General features: G+C 36.2%; 2 protein-coding genes across 2 annotated transcripts; both read left to right on the top strand.

The window, feature by feature from the left end:
* Nucleotides 1–42: 42 nt before the first annotated feature.
* On the top strand, nucleotides 43–7,471 carry LOC140057730 (transport and Golgi organization protein 6 homolog). Its single transcript, XM_072103450.1, has 11 exons — nucleotides 43–124; nucleotides 512–1,498; nucleotides 1,955–2,055; nucleotides 2,349–2,508; nucleotides 3,087–3,282; nucleotides 3,613–3,795; nucleotides 4,569–4,695; nucleotides 4,842–5,192; nucleotides 5,528–6,311; nucleotides 6,629–6,780; nucleotides 7,145–7,471. Exons 1-11 carry the CDS (start codon nucleotides 43–45, stop codon nucleotides 7,433–7,435), a joined length of 3,414 nt encoding a protein of 1,137 aa, XP_071959551.1. The 3' UTR covers nucleotides 7,436–7,471.
* Nucleotides 7,472–16,219: 8,748 nt separating this feature from the next.
* Nucleotides 16,220–18,704, top strand: LOC140056864 (uncharacterized). Its single transcript, XM_072102373.1, has one exon. It carries the CDS (start codon nucleotides 16,335–16,337, stop codon nucleotides 17,454–17,456), a length of 1,122 nt encoding a protein of 373 aa, XP_071958474.1. The 5' UTR covers nucleotides 16,220–16,334; the 3' UTR covers nucleotides 17,457–18,704.
* The last annotated feature ends 549 nt before the right edge of the window (nucleotides 18,705–19,253 follow it).

The following is a 19,253-nucleotide window of genomic DNA, read 5'->3' as shown; positions in this document are numbered from 1 at the left end:
TATTTCGATAGGTGGCGCGCTATATATTTTCAATTTAATAACATGGCGGCATACAGTAGTCGCGACGTGCTTCATGCAATAACAATTCTCGTTTCACCTATCCAGCAAAAACCAGAAAATATTAGTGAGATAACCTTGCATTATTATTATATTAGAATTATTAAGTATAGAATTAAATATATACAAGCCAGCCTTCTTCGTATCGGCCTAGGTAGTTTACAGTAGGCCTACTAGCCCAGCCTAGCTAGGTTTGGTAGACGGGATGACTAGCGCGTAGTCTCACGCTTTGGGCCCGATCGTCGCCTGGGCACAATCGTCCGTGGTCCCGATCGTCAGTACACCGCGTAGTGCAGTGGCCAGTCTAGAGCTAGAGGCCTAAACTTTACTCTCTGACACTAACAGCGTTCTGAATTGTAGGCATAGCCTTAACAAACGTTATATTAATCATATGTTTTATTTATAAATTATATTTATATAATAAATATAATTTTGGATAATGTTTTTTTTGCAGCTGTCACTGAATATGGATTGTCAAGTCTTTTCCAGATAAATCTAAAAGAATTACACAGTAAAATTCATGAAGACAGGTTTTCTGAATTACACCAATCTTTACCAAAATATGAACAATTTGAAAAATCATCAGAATATGTCTCCCTCTTCCTTGAAACCTGTTCACAACTATTACTTTGTCTAAAACGATCATTGCTGTTAAATATCAAACAAGAGAAGAAAAAACAAAAAGAAAATGAAGCTTTTATAAAGAAACGACCACATGATTATGCCCCACCACTCGCACCAGATGCACTTAGTATCAGTGATCAAAAAATTGTCACCACTTTAACCCAATTCATTGTTTGTCTCGGAATCTCTCCAAACCTTGATGCCGGTGTTGGTATTCCACTATCAATGCGATCAGAATTTAGTGAGTTTTTGACAGAGACAAGAACATTTTCAGATATGAACAAGAAACAGAATCTTGTCAAAGTGTTGAACATTTTGCTGGAGTGTACAAAAGTGACAACTTTAGGAAGTGTTATTCTTTCTAAGTTCTTAAATGATTTCCTAGCTGCTTTGTTACAATTGAGTTTTAAGCCATTTCGCAAACAAATTCCTGTACCTGGTGCAAAAAGGACACCAGATGATCCTTTGGCAGGTTCTTCAGTTGTATCAGAAGACCGATTGGCTAGTTCTTCAGGAACTTCAGAAGGTCAACTGGCAGAAAGTTCCTTAGCAATAACAGACAATCTGACAGATGATCGGCATATTTGGAGGAAAGAGTTGGACGCTCTTCTAAACAAACTCTATCAACCAATGGTGATTCGTGAACTACTTCTTCTTCAAGGTGGTCCATTAAAGACTAGTGGAACAAAACAAAAGAGCCCTCTGTCACCAGCTCCTGCTTGGCTCCGTAAAGCATGTGGAAAGCTGCTCTCAGAGAGATTGATGAAACCTGATGGTGTTTACAATGTTCTCAGTGGTATACTCCATTGCACAGGAGGTACAGTATGAATAACTAAAGATCAAATATGTTTAGACTATTAATTAGTATTATCGTTTTGTATTTGGATGTAATGCACTTGTCAATTGTATGACCAACTATATGACCCCCGGGGTAGGTGCGTCATGGGTGCGTCATTTACAAATAATTACCGACACATGAGTGCGTAAAAAAACCTAGATGGTACGTCAAATCAAATCAATGACCAATGGTGTGTCAATGTCCGTCACCTTACCACCCAAAATATCATAAAAAACATGGTCACAGTGCGTCAAAATGGGTGCGTCATGGTAACTTAAAGGTAAGTCACATTATTGACGCATGGGTGCGTCATGGTATTCATAAGGTATGATCCACATGGGACAAATGACGCACCTCTCCCGGGGGTTGTATAGTGGGTCATACAATTGACAAAGTGCATAATACAAAATCATTTATTTTACTTTTTCTTTTTAGGTGATGGTAACTGGAAACAATGTGAGATGATTGGCAAACTTCTGGTAAATTGTCCTAAACATATACCACTAGATGTCTACTATCAAAGCATATGCCCACAGGTTTGTCTTATTTGTTGTTTTAAGTTCACAAAAAATCACTTAAAATTTTGCCTTTTCCATTAAAAAAATGTATCTATGTATGAATAATTATCTATTGCCAAAGACAGTCAACTTTCCAGTTACAGTATACATTAATAACGATCCTTGAATCTAATTGGCTTGGGTTATCGGATTTGATGTTATACAAAAATTAGAAGAGGGTCCATAAATCTTGACCAATAAAAAAAAACCCAGAAGAAACAGGCCTCTAATTCTTAGTATCCCTAATATTATATTCTCTGTGCGTCTATCAGGTTCTTGATTTAGTCGCATGCAAAGATGTTCTTACGATGAAGAAGTTCCTCAGAATAGCTTGTTCCTTCATCAATAATGTCATTACAAGGCACTATCAACTGGCCTTAGAATTGCTCATTCATCCGTTACAAGAGCCTTTACTAAAATGTGTTCACAAAGGTATGAACTTACTTCTCATTGTGTAGGTTGAAAGTTTTCTCTCTCAACACGCTTCCAGCATGTGTAAAGGGTCTTTCACACTTATTCCGTCACGGTGCTAGAAAATCAAATCGAATGTCAATGTTTTGTTTCTATGCTCATATTGATTGGAACATAGCCTTGTCATGCATCGTAAAAATGAAACAACATTGACGTTCGATTTGATTTGGCGGCACCGGATCGGAACTGTGCCGGAACATGTGTGAAAGACCCTTAATGGTGTACGTGACTAGTTGGTGTCAATTCAAACTGGCATATCTGATTGATGTCTTTTCTTGGATAAATGTCTTGATGTGTTGGATTGACTCTCTAGTTCTTAAGCTCTGTCTACACTATCAAACTAGTTTGACAAAAAAAGTGTGATGTGCTCAAATATGGTGGTGATATACCCAAATATGGTAGTGATATGACATCATCATATCTATATATTGGCACATCACATTTTTTTGTCATATAAATTTTGATAGTGTAAACAGAGCTTTATAGTAAGTTTGTAGGAAGATAGATGTGCTCATATTTGTCTTATTTTTTTTACACAGACATAAACACTCTGTCAAGTCCAGGAAGCATTGTAGTACTTGAAAATTCACTGTCATCATGCATTGATAGTCTTCATAGAGTGTACGTGATTGGTGGATCAGAAGCATCACATGACCTTCTTCAGTCAATCCAACCAATCATACATCCTCTCTTTAAACTTTGCATATTTTTGAATAATGGAATATCTCATCTAAGGTAAAGAAATGTTAATCTTTTAAAAACTTTAAAAAAAAAAATTGCCATGAAAAGATGTATTTATAATAATCTTTTGTAGAGAGTGAGATTTTCTTAATTTGGTCTGGTGTATGTAACCATTGTAACCATAGAGATTGATATAAAGTTTGCGGTACACCATGTATATTAGTTCTGAAAAGAACTGTTAAGTTTCTCTTAGAGATTATTACTGTACTCTATGATTTAACAACACAACACTGATTGGTTTGTAAGTATGCACAGATTTCCATTGTTCACTCTCAACATTTACGGTAATAAGTCTCCAATTAAGTTAAAATTTATGATTCTCAGATCACCAGTAGAAGACCTAATCCATCAGTATTTCAAGATGACCGATACCTCAATTTCTATCCAAGTCCTTCAGCATCTAACACTTCTCCAACATAACTCTCATTTGGATGTCATGTCTCCGCATCTCAATTTTCTGCCAGGGTCAGCTGGAGGTGCTATTGTTGCAGTTTCTGAGGATAATGGGTATGTTGCAAGCTTTTCTCTAATTATAGGACATATTATTGAACTGTGTTGAGGACAGTTTTGTTGCCAACTTTAAAGCACGTTTTGTATTCTCCGACAAGATCCATTTAGCTGCTTACTGTATTTTGCCTGGAAGAGTATGAGCACTTTTTACAGTACTACGTAAAAAATAAGTCAAGAAAATGTAAAGCATAGAATATCGAGAGGATATACCCTAGAAAAGTAGAATTGTTAAATAAAATTTTTAGAAGAATTAATAGAAGAATTTAGAAGAATTTGTGCATGACATCAAGAACTGAAAAAGGTAAAATGTTAGGCTTAGGTTAGGATCCACACAAACTTCTAGCACCTGCCCTGTCTTTGGGTTGTTAAAGGTCTAGAACTGTTTTGTGTGTCTGAAATTAGCAGTTGTCATGCCTGTCTGGGCTAAATCCTGTGTCAGGCTATTTACAGCCGACGAGCCCTGACAATAAACGGTGTCAAAGGTTGTAATTAAGACGTCCGACCAATATTTTTCTTTATGATGTATTATCTATTATGGTTGATAGCTAGGTTTTTTTTATTGTTGTTCTAGATGTTGTGATAGCTTCACTGACTACTCCAGTTATTGAAATAGCCACTAGAATGGAAACTGTCATTGCAATTAGTTTTAGTAGCCTTTTGCGTATAATACTAGACCTTAGTTAATTTAAAGTAAATACAGTACTAAGGAAAAAGGTTTTTGCACACTGCACAAAATGGTTTAACCATTTGTTATATTTTTCCTACTGTAGATCTTCTGAAACAGCTTCTATAGATGTTGTTGGTGACCAGGATGTAGCCGCAACCGTATTATTTGAAATTTTTGGAAAATCAAAAATGAACAAGTTAATGGGAGACTTTTTTATTGCAGTTTTAAATGTAAGTATTTTTACCTTTAAATCAAAATAGTGTGAAATACAGTAGTTTATCCATCCTGTATAATTTGGCAAGTTACTTGCTGGTGAATGTGTATAGTAAAAATATATGCGATACATTTAATCAGTATTTCTTTTTATATGTATCAGGAATTAACTAATATTATGAGTAGCAATACAGAAGATGACGCTGTGCATACCAGCGAAAAGCCTCCCGTTTCCGAAGTCTTATTACAATTTGAAATTGACCAATCAGATAAGCTTCACAATATTCAACACGCTCTAGTGGTTTTGAATCTGGTCGCTAAAATTTGTGATGAAATGGGACCAGATGTCTTGGAGAATAAAAAACAGATGATAGCTTTCATTGAGGCTACATTACAGCGTGTGTGTAAAGGTATGGAGCGCACAAGGAGTCAGGAAAACTCTGCAATGTTTGAGGATGAGACCCTGAGTATGGCTTTAGGATTGCTTGGCCTCATTGTAGCTGATATCAAGCAGGTAAAAATTGGTTAAAGTATTACTGTATATTACAATAGAACACTGTTGTAAGTATATTGCCTGGTAAATGTTTGCAGAGATGAGAATAGGACCATAAAGGTTATTAAACCTGTGGTGCTGTACCTACAATAATTCAAACCCATTCATTTTCGATTTTATACAAAGTAAAGTATATTGCAGTTAAATCATGATCTTACAGTTACAGCTCTAGATAGGTGAATGCATGCACACTAAATTATAGATACAGTACATGTGATATGTGTAATTTAAAGTCTACTACATAGCCCACTGTTCATTTTTAATTACTATATAAATAATAAATTTTGCTTTGATAGGTTGAGAAAGATTTAAAGAAGATGCTGTCTTCACTTCTTCCCCTGCTCACTGTAATTGCAGACAATTATGGTAATGAATATTTGAAAGAGATGGCATTGAATTTACTAATCAGCATAGGCACACATGGTGCTTTAAAGGTTGATGCACCAAAGGATGTCCGTCCCAGAATGAAATCAGAATTGGCAAAACAGGCAAAAGATTTGTTAAGCCTCCAAGATAAACATTCTCCTAAGTCGTGTTCTGGTGAAAATGATGCAGTAGTTGAGAGTAAAGAGCAGGTCAGAAAAGAAATGCCAAATGAAACGGTTCTTGGACAAAAACCGAAGAAGCTCTCACACAGCAGCAAAGACTCACTTCGTTCAACTGAGTTAAAACATCTTCCAGTATCTGATGGTACCACTAAGACGAGGAAAACAAAGGAGGAACCTGATGAAGAAATTGTCAGCGAGTCATTTGATGAAGCATATAAAGATCTCTTTGACCCTCTGCTACCAGTAAGAGGTCATGCTTTAATAGCTCTTTCTAAGTTACTTCATGCCAAAGATCCAAAAGCCATGCAGAAGAAAGACACTTTATTTGTGATCTTCAAAGAGAAGCTTACTGATGATGATTCCTATATTTATTTGGCTGCCATACGAGGTCTTGAAGCAATGGCTGATGTGTATCCAGATCAAGTTATACCAGCCTTATGTGAAGAATATGCAAATTCTAGACAAGCTGGCTGTGATGCAGAAATAAGAATGAAGATTGGGGAATCACTTGTAAAGGCCACAAGAAACTTGGGTAAGAAATATTTGTTTACGATCCAGTTAACCTACCAAATGCCATTAAATAAAAGTCAGAAACTTTGCATGAAAAATTGTAGAATTGATTTGAGTTCTTTTATAGGGGATACAGGGTCATAGGCAGGATCTGAAAGGGGTATTCGTGGCCTGTTGTCCATGGGGTTCACTCCCAGCAATAATGATGAAAGTAAATGTGAAATCATTTTTATTGTGTTACCTTTTCAATTACCATGAACAATTACAATACTGTAGTAAGCCTATCATTACTCAGTATTCTTAAATACTATGTAATATTTTTGATTTTTGTTGTTGTAGGTGAGTTGGTACCGCACTACAGACAAGATCTCCTAAATTGCATACTGACGGTCACCAAACACCCTGATTCTGATCTCCGTGCCAGTAGTCTAACCAACCTTGGAGAAGTCTGCAAACTTCTCAGGTTTTCTTTAGGCTCGGTAATTTATGAGGTAAATTTTATTTATTTAAAAATAAATTTTTTTAGGGAATAAGGATTGCCAAAAGTGAAAATCGTTGTCCTCTTGAGAGGTGGTAATACGTTTTATAGGACAAAACAGACACAAGATTTAAAAAAAAATAAAATTATTTAAATTATTCTCAAAAGTATTGCTATTGTTTTTATTGTTTCTATAGATACAAAGAAATTCAATAATTTGTATTTTCTATCATTGTTCTTGAGATTGGTTCCATGATGGTTCCGAAACGTCGATCTTTTTTGTTATTACATTTTATTTTAAAGTTATATAGTAATTCGAAATTTATATTTCATTTATTATTTTTGTTTTATTTCTTTACTTTTTAAAACTCTTTCAGGTCATGAACTGCTTAGTGTCAATCTTAAAAACCGACTCCGAGATTATCGTAAAGAGGGCGTGTGTGAACGTAGTTACGCTAATGCTTAGAGGACTTGGTGAAGAGGCCATGTCAGTACTTGAATCAAGTCTGCTAGATTTGTATCGTTCTTTGAAGCACATTTTAGCGACCGAAAATGATGATGTTGTGAAATTACATGCTGAGTTGGCTCTAAATGAGATGGACTTATTTATGAGAGAGTACTTATTCCCTAAACAGACACTTAGTAAAAAGATAGTTGTTCTACCGTAATAATATTTGAAAATTATGTATGAATAAAGTTCACAGGATGTCACATACTGTACATTACATGCTGATTTTGCTCTGAATGAGATGGACTTATTTATGAGAGAGTATTTATTTCCTAAACAGACACTTAGTATTAAAAGATAGTTGTTCTACCGTAATAGTATTTGAAAATTATGAAGTAGCAAATACACTGTCACAGGATGTCACGTACAGTACAGTACTGAGAGAAGCAATGCCTTTGTTTTGCAAATTCGCACATTCTCTCTTCCACCCCCCCCCCCTCTCCCTCTCCTTTCTCTCTCTCCCCCTCCCCTCCCTCCCCTCCTCTCTCTCCCCTCCCCACACTGTCATGGAGATGGAACAATAGAGCCAACACCACTGGTTTATCTATTCATGGTTCACAATGTTTTGAATATTGATTTGATTTTATTGGACATTAAAGTGTCAATAATATAGTATTTCCATTGGTTATTATCACGTATACTGCCCTAGGGAAGCACAGCTGGCTTTCTTTAGCAAATTCACATTGGACAATTAGAGCCAGCATCATCAGCTTATCTATTTAGGGTTCACATTGTTCTAAATATTGGTTTTATTTTAATTCCTATAAATGCATGAATACATTTGATGAATGAAAACATTGTGTTATTGTTATTCAAAATAGAATTTACGTTTTTTGAAGTCATTAATCATTGCCGTGTGAAATTGTAAGTGCGCAAATCATTTTTGTCTGCTCATCAGATTGCATTTTGTGCATACAGCAGTGTGTTCTTGAACATTAATAATCTTCGAATCATCCAAAATACTTTAGTTTGTATTCTGGAGAAACCGACATTTTATTGTTATAATAAAAAACACTCATTTGTTTGTGGAAGATGGCGGAACAACGAGGTGATGATCAGATAGAACATATTGTCGGTGGTCTAGAGGGTTTGAACTTAAATAATGATGGAAATCGGGCGGAAGCACCAGTCGAACGGGTGCAACCAGCAGACCCGGTGCAACAACCAGACCCAGTGCAACAACCAGACCCAGTGCAACAAGCAGACCCAGTGCAACAACCAGACCCGGTGCAACAACCAGACCCGGTGCAACCAGCAGACCCGGTGCAACAACCAGACCCAGTGCAACAAGCAGACCCAGTGCAACAACCAGACCCAGTGCAACAAGCAGACCCAGTGCAACAAGCAGACCCAGTGCAACAAGCAGACCCAGTGCAACAAGCAGACCCGGTGCAACAACCAGACCCAGTGCAACAAGCAGACCCAGTGCAACAACCAGACCCGGTGCAACAAGCAGACCCGGTGCAACAAGCAGACCCGGTGCAACAAGCAGACCCGGTGCAACAAGCAGACCCGGTGCAACAAGCAGACCCGGTGCAACAACCAGACCCGGTGCAACAACCAGACCCGGTGCAACAACCAGACCCGGTGCAACAACCAGACCCGGTGCAACAACCAGACCCGGTGCAACAACCAGACCCGGTGCAACAACCAGACCCGGTGCAACCAGCAGACCCGGTGCAACCAGCAGACCCGGTGCAACCAGCAGACCCGGTGCAACCAGCAGACCCGGTGCAACCAGCAGACCCGGTGCAACCAGCAGACCCGGTGCAACCAGCAGACCCGGTGCAACCAGCAGACCCAGTGCAACCAGCAGACCCGGTGCAACCAGCAGACCTGGTGCAACCGCAACAAATTGCTGTTGTTGTACATCAACATTTATTTTTAATGGATGACCCTGAACGTTTAAATATAATTCGTGGTGTTTTAACCTTTTTGTCTAATGCACACAGTAAAAGCTGGCGAAGACACAATCTACAAGTTCCATATGACAACAACAGGTACCAAGCTGCATATATGTTTCTGTATTTTCCAGCTCTTTGTCATTCGGTTAAATATGGACTTGACAAGTTTAATTTAGATGTAAATACTTTTTTTGAAAATGTACCGGGAAGACCGGAAGAACCGTTAAGGCTGAATGTTTGTTCTATCGGAGGAGGTCCGGGAACTGATGTACTTGGATTTTATAGGTACTTAATTTTACGTGGGATAAACCGAAGATTGGTTCTTAATGCAACGGTTATTGACAAATACAGTGAATGGCAGCAAGTCTGGCAGCAAGTCTGGAATCAAGTCTGGAATCAAGTCCCGGAAGCCGTTGTAAACGAAGCTGGTCAAATCGATATGCAACAGTACATTAGATATGATATAAACGACCAACCAACAAATGCCGTGTTACAATCTGTCGCTAATGCAAAGGTTATTCTACTGATCAAGTTTGTAAGCGCAGTGGACCAATTGCCTTATTTTAAGGTAAACATGAAAGCCCTCCTCAGTCGTGCAAGGCAAGGTTCGTACTTGGTCTATGGAGACAATAGTCGTCGACGTTGTCACGAATTCGAAGTAATTGCCATTGGAGCAGGATTTAGAAGAGTTCAAGAGTACATGACCGTGGAAAGCCGAATTCCAACAGATGAAGAACATAATAATCTTGATGTGGAGTATACGTATTACCACCAAAAGAGGGTAAAGATGATATTTATGATTTGTCAAAAACAATTAATAGTTGATTAAGATATATGTTGTTGCATCTTTTGAGTAGGCCTAGCTTTCAACTAAAGGAAGCATTGGGAAAAATACATTCATTCGTTGTTAGGTTTAACATTGATAAAGTATATTGTCTCCTTAAAAATATATTTTAGGCCCATTTTACAAAATATGAAACAAAATCCGAGCTTGCTTTTATTTGGTAGTGGCATATGTTGTTTTCTTTTTTCCAAAACGTCTTAGTTTATTGAATGTATTGCCTTTTAAATTGAATTTATGGCGGATTTATTAGAGGTTTCCAAGTGTAACAATTTACAATATATTTAAATTCCTTCGATCGACGTTTCTGTGACTACCATTGTGTATTGTCTCAAGTTATAGCTCTTTGCTCTTTAGTTGTATTCATTGTATCTGCTTTTATCCTGCTCGTTTTGTGCAATTGCTGTTATTTTTGTGTGTATAATTTCGATATCTTTTTTTTTTATCGTAACCATGTATCATTTTTACTGCAAATTTGTGTTTGACATATTTTAATTAAATTGGATATTTAAAATTTAGAAAGTAGATTTTAGATGGTTGTAGTCAATTTTGTAAGCGCCTAAATTCTGTGTGAAAGTGGAATTTTTTAAGAACTCTTATGTTTGACAATATCACTACTCGATATCGGTAAAATTGTTATTAAATACTGTACTGTAATTCACAACTAAAACAGCATTTATGTTTTATTCGACTTGTTTCTGTGCATTAAATATCATAGTATCTTTATTTTTGAACAAGTTAAATACATTTGCAGCCAAATAAAATTACAATATTAAATATAAAAATGACATCAAAAAGTTAAAATGTATGTATCAAATTCACATTACAACTTAGTATTAAAATAGTTGTTCTACCATAGCACCAGTATCACCAGCTAATTCATTCAGAGTTTTCAGATGTTTTTTATATTGATATATGATAATATATTTAATATATTATTATGAATAAACTATCATCCATATGACGCCATGGCATCTATTTCTTGTGTTAGTATCACGTATACCACTCTTGTAAAGCACCAGCACCAGCTTTTTCTTACTTCTTCACACACATTTCCACTGAAGACAATGGAGTCAGCATTATCTGTTGATTTGTTCAGTGTTCACATTGTTCTGTACTCTCCTACAGGTATATTGATTTCTTTGGTTGGGGAGGCGACGCTAAGCAATTAGTATTTTTGTTATACGGCCTAATGCACATTAATGTATGAATAAACTTGACAAATAAAACCATTTTTGATTGTTATTCTAATAGAATTGTCGATTGATGTTCAATTCAGTGTAAAAGTTTCATCAGTTTTAGGCGTCACCTGGCTACAGAGTCACCAGATTGTATTTTGGGCATACAGCGTACACAAGCATACACTTAGCATCCCGAGAATACTGTATTTTACATATTTTGAAAAACTGACATCTTTATCGTTATCAATTACCAATACGATTTGTTTGTGCAAGATGGCAAAATCAGTTCAAGAAATTGCTGCTGGTGCTCATCAAGATTTAATGTTTATTATTGACAATAACGAATTAGCTTTGCAAATGCCTAATATCATATCGAATTTGATTGAAGCATACAATAATCCAGACCATGTTGAAATTAATTATAACCAGCCTGAATACGCAGCAGCATATGTGTATCTGTATTTTTCATCTCTTTGTCATTCGGTGAAGTATGGACTTGACAGGTTGAATTTACCTCCTGATTGTTTAAACCAAGATAATGACGATCAACAACCTCGGTTCCCTCTGAAGGTTTGCTCCATTGGAGGAGGTCCAGGAACTGATGTAATTGGATTTTGTAGATTCATGCGAGATTTCATGCAAGAAAATGGAGACATCCAACAATTGGCTATTGATGCAATCATTATTGATAAATACACTGATGGATGGTGTCAAGCCAATGATGTCATTCGGGATAATTTGGATGACGTTGATCGCATCGCAACGACGTTGTACTATCCACATGATATAAATGACCCGTTAAGAGAAGATATAACAAGACATGTTGCTGAAGCGAAATTTATACTGCTCTTCAAGTTTGTAAGCGCAGTTACAGGATTGCCAAACTTTGAGCAAAACCTGACAGATCTCCTGCGTAACGCAGCTCCAAATACGTACTTGATCTACGGAGACAATAGTGGCGGTGGTTCTACTGAAATCTTTGAACGTATTGCCATAGGTGCAGATTTTATGCGCTTGTCGAAATCTTTCCACCAGGAATTTTCCATTGAAGATGATGGAGCTCTGGATGATTTGGATGCAAATTATCATTGGTGGCACCAGATGAATCTAAGGATGAGCTTTATGCTTTGGAAAAAAAACGAAGTTTGATTTGTCACATTATTATATCTGCAAAACTTATGAAATGAAATATCGAGAGGTTTAGTATAGATGGCGCTATAACATTTAAACATACATTTTCCAAGACGGCTATTATTTATTCCGTTTAAACTTCACTGTTTTTATTGTTATACCATACTTTTCTATCTTCGATAATTCTAATTCGAGACGCACTTTTTAATTATACAGTACTACACTACTACGCATTACAATATAAAACTCTATCAACTTAGTTTCTGATTGTTTTCATTTGAAATTTAATTTAAATTGGGATTCTAGCCTTGTTTTGGTCTTGCGGTTTTTGTGATTTTAGCCTAGGAATTCTAATGTAAAGGTATTGTATATTAACTTAATAAATATAAGTATCTGTTGCAGTAATTAGTTTTATGTAAAAACCTTTTATAGTTGTTGGCATTTTATTTGGGTTTATTTGATTATAATTCTTTATACAATGTTTATAGTAAGAACAATTACTTGAAATTGTCTAATATAAATTGATAGTTATAAAAACAAATTTTGCAAATAATTAACAAAAGGATTTATTCAGAAAGGAAATTAAGATTCCATGTACGTGAGAGTGTGTATACTCAGTATAGCTATTAAGATTCCATGTACGTGAGAGTGTGTATACTCAGTATAGCTATTAAGATTCCATGTACGTGAGAGTGTGTATACTCAGTATAGCTATTAAGATTCCATGTACGTGAGAGTGTGTATACTCAGTATAGCTATTAAGATTCCATGTACGTGAGAGTGTATATACTCAGTATAGCTATTAAGATTCCATGTACGTGAGAGTGTGTATACTCAGTATAGCTATTAAGATTCCATGTACGTGAGAGTGTATATACTCAGTATAGCTATTAAGATTCCATGTACGTGAGAGTGTGTATACTCAGTATAGCTATTAAGATTCCATGTACGTGAGAGTGTATATACTCAGTATAGCTATTAAGATTCCATGTACGTGAGAGTGTATATACTCAGTATAGCTATTAAGATTACGTGTACGTGAGAGTGTATATACTCAGTATAGCTATTAAGATTCCATGTACGTGAGAGTGTATATACTCAGTATAGCTATTAAGATTCCATGTACGTGAGAGTGTGTATACTCAGTATAGCTATTAAGATTCCATGTACGTGAGAGTGTATATACTCAGTATAGCTATTAAGATTACATGTACGTGAGAGTGTATATACTCAGTATAGCTATTAAGATTCCATGTACGTGAGAGTGTATATACTCAGTATAGCTATTAAGATTCCATGTACGTGAGAGTGTATATACTCAGTATAGCTATTAAGATTCCATGTACGTGAGAGTGTGTATACTCAGTATAGCTATTAAGATTCCATGTACGTGAGAGTGTATATACTCAGTATAGCTATTAAGATGCCATGTACGTGAGAGTGTGTATACTCAGTATAGCTATTAAGATTCCATGTACGTGAGAGTGTATATACTCAGTATAGCTATTAAGATTCCATGTACGTGAGAGTGTATATACTCAGTATAGCTATTAAGATTCCATGTACGTGAGAGTGTATATACTCAGTATAGCTATTAAGATTCCATGTACGTGAGAGTGTATATACTCAGTATAGCTATTAAGATTCCATGTACGTGAGAGTGTATATACTCAGTATAGCTATTAAGATTCCATGTACGTGAGAGTGTATATACTCAGTATAGCTATTAAGATTCCATGTACGTGAGAGTGTATATACTCAGTATAGCTATTAAGATTCCATGTACGTGAGAGTGTATATACTTAGTATAGCTATTAAGATTCCATGTACGTGAGAGTGTGTATACTCAGTATAGCTATTAAGATTCCATGTACGTGAGAGTGTATATACTCAGTATAGCTATTAAGATTCCATGTACGTGAGAGTGTATATACTCAGTATAGCTATTAAGATTCCATGTACGTGAGAGTGTATATACTCAGTATAGCTATTAAGATTCCATGTACGTGAGAGTGTGTATACTCAGTATAGCTATTAAGATTCCATGTACGTGAGAGTGTGTATACTCAGTATAGCTATTAAGATTCCATGTACGTGAGAGTGTATATACTCAGTATAGCTATTAAGATTCCATGTACGTGAGAGTGTATATACTCAGTATAGCTATTAAGATTCCATGTACGTGAGAGTGTGTATACTCAGTATAGCTATTAAGATTCCATGTACGTGATAGTGTATATACTCAGTATAGCTATTAAGATTCCATGTACGTGAGAGTGTATATACTCAGTATAGCTATTAAGATTCCATGTACGTGAGAGTGTATATACTCGGTATAGCTATTAAGATTCCATGTACGTGAGAGTGTATATACTCAGTATAGCTATTAATAAATACTGTAATTTACAAGTCAAACAGCATTTTGTTTGACGAATATAGAATTGCTATATACTTTTAATATGGTAAACGGATACAGCGTATTGGCTTAAAGAAAGGTAATAGTACTGTAAAAGCATGCGGTGATAGATTGTTTATGGAATTTACATACAACAGAAGCAATAGAAAGTAATTAATTAATTAAACTTCACTGTGCATCAAGATTATTTGCATCTCATTAAAATGTTTTGCTGTACTAATGTTATTCTGGATGCTGACTTAAGCCTTGCTCAAGCTTTTGTTGGTTTAGCCAATAATTTACACATTCTTATTTCTGACAATAGAGTCAGCGTTCACAGTGTTTTGTATAATAATAATAATATTTATTTTGAACTTGCACCTTTATATCGGTGACAAACAATTGGTATAAACTGAATAAAAGGAAAATAACCTAAACGAGGCTCGCCGTATCGATATACAATACATTGGATATGACATAAACAACTCACCGACACCTGAATGTAGTTTAGTGAAAAAAAAACCAAACAAAGTGGAATCAATTCAAAAGAGGCCATGTCAGTACTTGAATCAAGTCTGCTAGATTTGTATCGTACTTTGAAACACATTTTAGCGACCGAAAGGGATGATGTTGTGAAATTACATGCTGACTTGGCTCTAAATGAGATGGACTTATTTATGAGAGAGTATTTATTCCCTAAACAGACTCTTAGTAAAAAGATAGTTGTTCTACCGTAATAATATTTGAAAATTATGTACTATGAATAAAGTACACAGGCTGTCACAGGATATCACATACATTACATGCTGACTTGGCTCTGAATGAGATGGACTTATTTATGAGAGAGTATTTATTCCCAAAACAGACACTTAGTATTAAAAGATAGTTGTTCTACCGTAATAATATTTGAAAATTATGAAGTAGCAAATATACTCTCACAGGATGTCACGTACAGTACAGTACTGAGAGAAGCAATGCCTTTGTTTTGCAAATTCGCACATTCTCTCTTCCGCCCCCCCCCCCCCCCCCCCAATCTCTTCCTCTCCTTTCTCTCTCTCTCCTCCTCCCCACACTGTCATGAAGATGGAACAATAGAGCCAACACCACTGGTTTATCTATTCATGCTTCACAATGTTTTGAATATTGATTTAATTTTGTTGCACACTAAAGTGTCAATAATATAGCATTTCTCATTGGCTAGTATCACATATACTGCCCTAGGGAAGCACAGTTGGTTTTCTTTAGAAAATTCACACTTGACAATAGAGCCAGCATCATCAGCTCATCTATTTAGGGTTGTTCACATTGTTCTAAATATTGGTTTTATTTTAATTCCCATAAATGTATGAATACATTTGATGAATGAAAACATTGTGTTATTGTTATTCAAAATAGAATTGACGTTTTTCGAAGTAATCAATAATTATTTCAGTGTGAAAGTGTGTTGAGTCAATCATTTTACTCTGGTCATCAGATTGCATTTTGTGCATACAGCAGTGTGTACTTGAACATTAATAATCTTCGAATCATCCAAAATACTTTAGTTTGTATTCTGGGGAAACCGACATTTTATTGTTATAATAAAAACACCCATTTGTTTGGGGAAGATGGCGGATGATCAGGTCGCTGGTCTAGAGGGTTTGAATTTAAACAATGATGGAAATCAGGCGGAACCACCAGCAGACCCGGCGGAACCACCAGCAGACCCGGCGGAACCACCAGCAGACCCGGTGCAACCACCAGCAGACCCGCCGGAACCACCAGCAGACCCGGTGCAACCACCAGCAGACCCGGTGCAACCACAAGTCGAACCGGTGCAACAACTTGCTGCTGCTGTACATCTAGATTTACTCTTACAAGACAACGCACTACGTGATATAATTCGTGGTGCTTTAAAATATTTGTCTAACACACAGAATATCTTCTGGCGGGGACAAAATCTACAAGTCCCATATAACGAATACAGATATCAAGCGGCATATATGTTTCTGTACTTTCCAGCTCTTTGTCATTCGGTTAAGATTGGACTTAATTTGTTTCATGTAAATCGTGATTGTTGGTTTGAAAATAATCATTTAGAAGGAATTAATGTTTGCTCTATTGGTGGAGGTCCCGGTACTGATGTACTTGGATTTTGCAGGTACTTGAAAGATTTGCTGAGAAGAGATAATGACAACCGAAATGTTGTTCTTAACGCAACGATTATTGATAAATACTGTGAATGGAAGACATCCTGGGATGCCGTTGTGAGCAAGAATCCAGACGAAGCTCACAATATCAATATGGGGGAATACATTGGATATGATATAAACATTCGACCGACACAAAATGTGCTAGATTCTGTCGCTGATGCCAAGGTTATTCTACTGATAAAGTTTGTAAGTGCGGTTATTGGTAACCGCCGTCAAAATGCGGAAGCGGATAACCGCCGCTTGCAAATTTTTGAAGCAAACATGAGAGAGCTCCTCTCTAATGCGCGCCTAGGTTCCCTCATGGTCTATGGAGACAATAGTAGAGGTGATTTTGCTGAAGTCTTTAAGGGAATTGCCACTGCTGCCGGATTTGAAAGTGTGACGCAGCGACCCGTGTTAGTGAATAGAAAAATTCCAGTTGATGCAGAACTTAATAAACTTGATAAGATATATACCTATTATCACCAAAAGAAGATAAACATGAGCTTCATGCTTTGGAAAAAAAACAATACAGTAGTTAGAAAGAAGCAGAAATAGTATACTGTATGTTTATTGTGCGCTGCTTATGTTTGTTCATGCATTTATTCGTTGTCAATAGGTAAGTTATTGATATTTTGTCTGGACTATAAACCTCAGGTTCGTTTTACAAAATGAAACAGAATCGTAGTTATTGTTTTCGTAATTACTTTATTTGGTATACATTTGATCATCATCAATATTATCGATCACTATGCTTCGATCGATGTTTCTTGGACTACCTTTGAATTTATCTGTTAATATTTTGCCCATTACTTCTTTGACAATGTCTTTATTCTATATTCATAATTGTATTTCTGCTTTTTATTCTTTGCAATTTCTTTGTGTTATACATTTTGGGTAATTCTTATCGTTTTCATTATACATCATAACTATGTAGTTTAGCATTTTTATGCAAATAGGTTTTTAATGTCACATTTATCAGGTAGTATTGTTTTCACTTCAGTAAATGAACGACGGAGGTCAACGTCAATTTGATTGTTGTTCTCAATACTTAAAATTAGTTTTAAAATTCCGCTTTAAAGTAGTGTATAATATAGCCAAACCAACTGGATCTACCAATTAGAATTCGTCATCAGACTGTGGGCCGATTTCTTCGGTACGGGAGACGAGGTTGCACAATTTATTTTTGTTATGTCCTATGCATATTAATGTAATTAACTTGAAGAAATAAAGAATGTGTCATTGTTATTCTAAATATAATTTTCGATTGTTGTTTAATTCAGTGTGACTACAATAATTAAGTCTGGCCATCAGTTGTTTTTTGTGCATAAAGCGTACTCATAAACAATCTATATTGGAACAATCTACATCTTTATCGTTATTTAATACTAAGACGATTAGTTGTACAAGATGGCGAGAACAGTGCAACAAATTGCTACCGATGCTCATCGGCAGTTGATTCACGACGACAACGAATTGGCTTTGGAAATGCATAATATTTTAAAGGGTTTGTCTTCAACAGTGAGTTTTTATACAGGACGGAGTTCGGCTGCAGAATTCCATAAACGAAAGTATGTTGTAATTCCTTATAACAAATCCAGATACCAAGCTGCATATATGTACATGTACTTTCCATTTCTTTGCCATTCGGTTAAGGTTGGACTTGATGAGTTTCATTTGAATCGTGCTTTTTGGTTTGAAAATTACGATAACGGAGAACAGTTAAATCTGAATGTGTGTTCCATTGGTGGTGGTCCGGGAAGCGATTTTTTTTTTCGTACATAAGTTGGGGACCCCCTCATGAAACGTCACAAAATAAACATGAATAATTCATCAGTTAAATTTGTTGTTCCGTGTGCACCCAGGCGTATAGCAACAAGAAGTGATCTGATTACACAACAACCGCGATACGATTCTTTCTACAATAGGCCTAGGAGTCTAGGTCAATTCACGTGATTGCCTTCGCGCACCTCTTCTTCACACACACGTCCACTATGCAAAATGTGTCGAGGCTAATCGACAGGTAGGCAAGACATTAAACTAAGTAGTAATTGGACATAGCCCAAAGAAAGCTTAGACCCACAAGAATAAAGAATGTGTATAATTTGTGTACTGTAATTTTTTAATTCTGCTATTTTATTATCAAACAATATGCATGTACTCAAAGGAACTTTAAAAATGCGCGTATATGAACACATGAGATGGGAAGATTAGACCCACGAGAATAAAAAAATGTATTTTTGTGTAATGTTTATTATTTAATTTTGCTGACTTATTACTCGGACTGTGTCATACCTAACTAACACACACGTCACACACACCAACACATCACAGCTACTACTAGAATAGACATGG

Source organism: Antedon mediterranea, chromosome 8, assembly GCF_964355755.1.
Source record: "Antedon mediterranea chromosome 8, ecAntMedi1.1, whole genome shotgun sequence".
In the NCBI taxonomy this organism is placed as follows: Eukaryota; Metazoa; Echinodermata; class Crinoidea; order Comatulida; family Antedonidae; genus Antedon; species Antedon mediterranea.
This window is presented reverse-complemented; position numbering and strand designations above follow the sequence as displayed.

What these genes read in the sequence shown, in the direction of transcription:
- LOC140056864 (XM_072102373.1), top strand. Translation starts at nt 16,335, where the DNA reads ATGGCGGATGATCAGGTCGCTGGTCTAGAGGGTTTGAATTTAAACAAT.
- LOC140057730 (XM_072103450.1), top strand. Translation starts at nt 43, where the DNA reads ATGGCGGCATACAGTAGTCGCGACGTGCTTCATGCAATAACAATTCTC. An exon ending in AATGGAATATCTCATCTAAG is followed by an intron (nt 3,283 to 3,612) that starts GTAAAGAAATGT and finishes TATGATTCTCAG; the next exon opens with ATCACCAGTAGAAGACCTAA. An exon ending in TAGGCTCGGTAATTTATGAG is followed by an intron (nt 6,781 to 7,144) that starts GTAAATTTTATT and finishes AAACTCTTTCAG; the next exon opens with GTCATGAACTGCTTAGTGTC.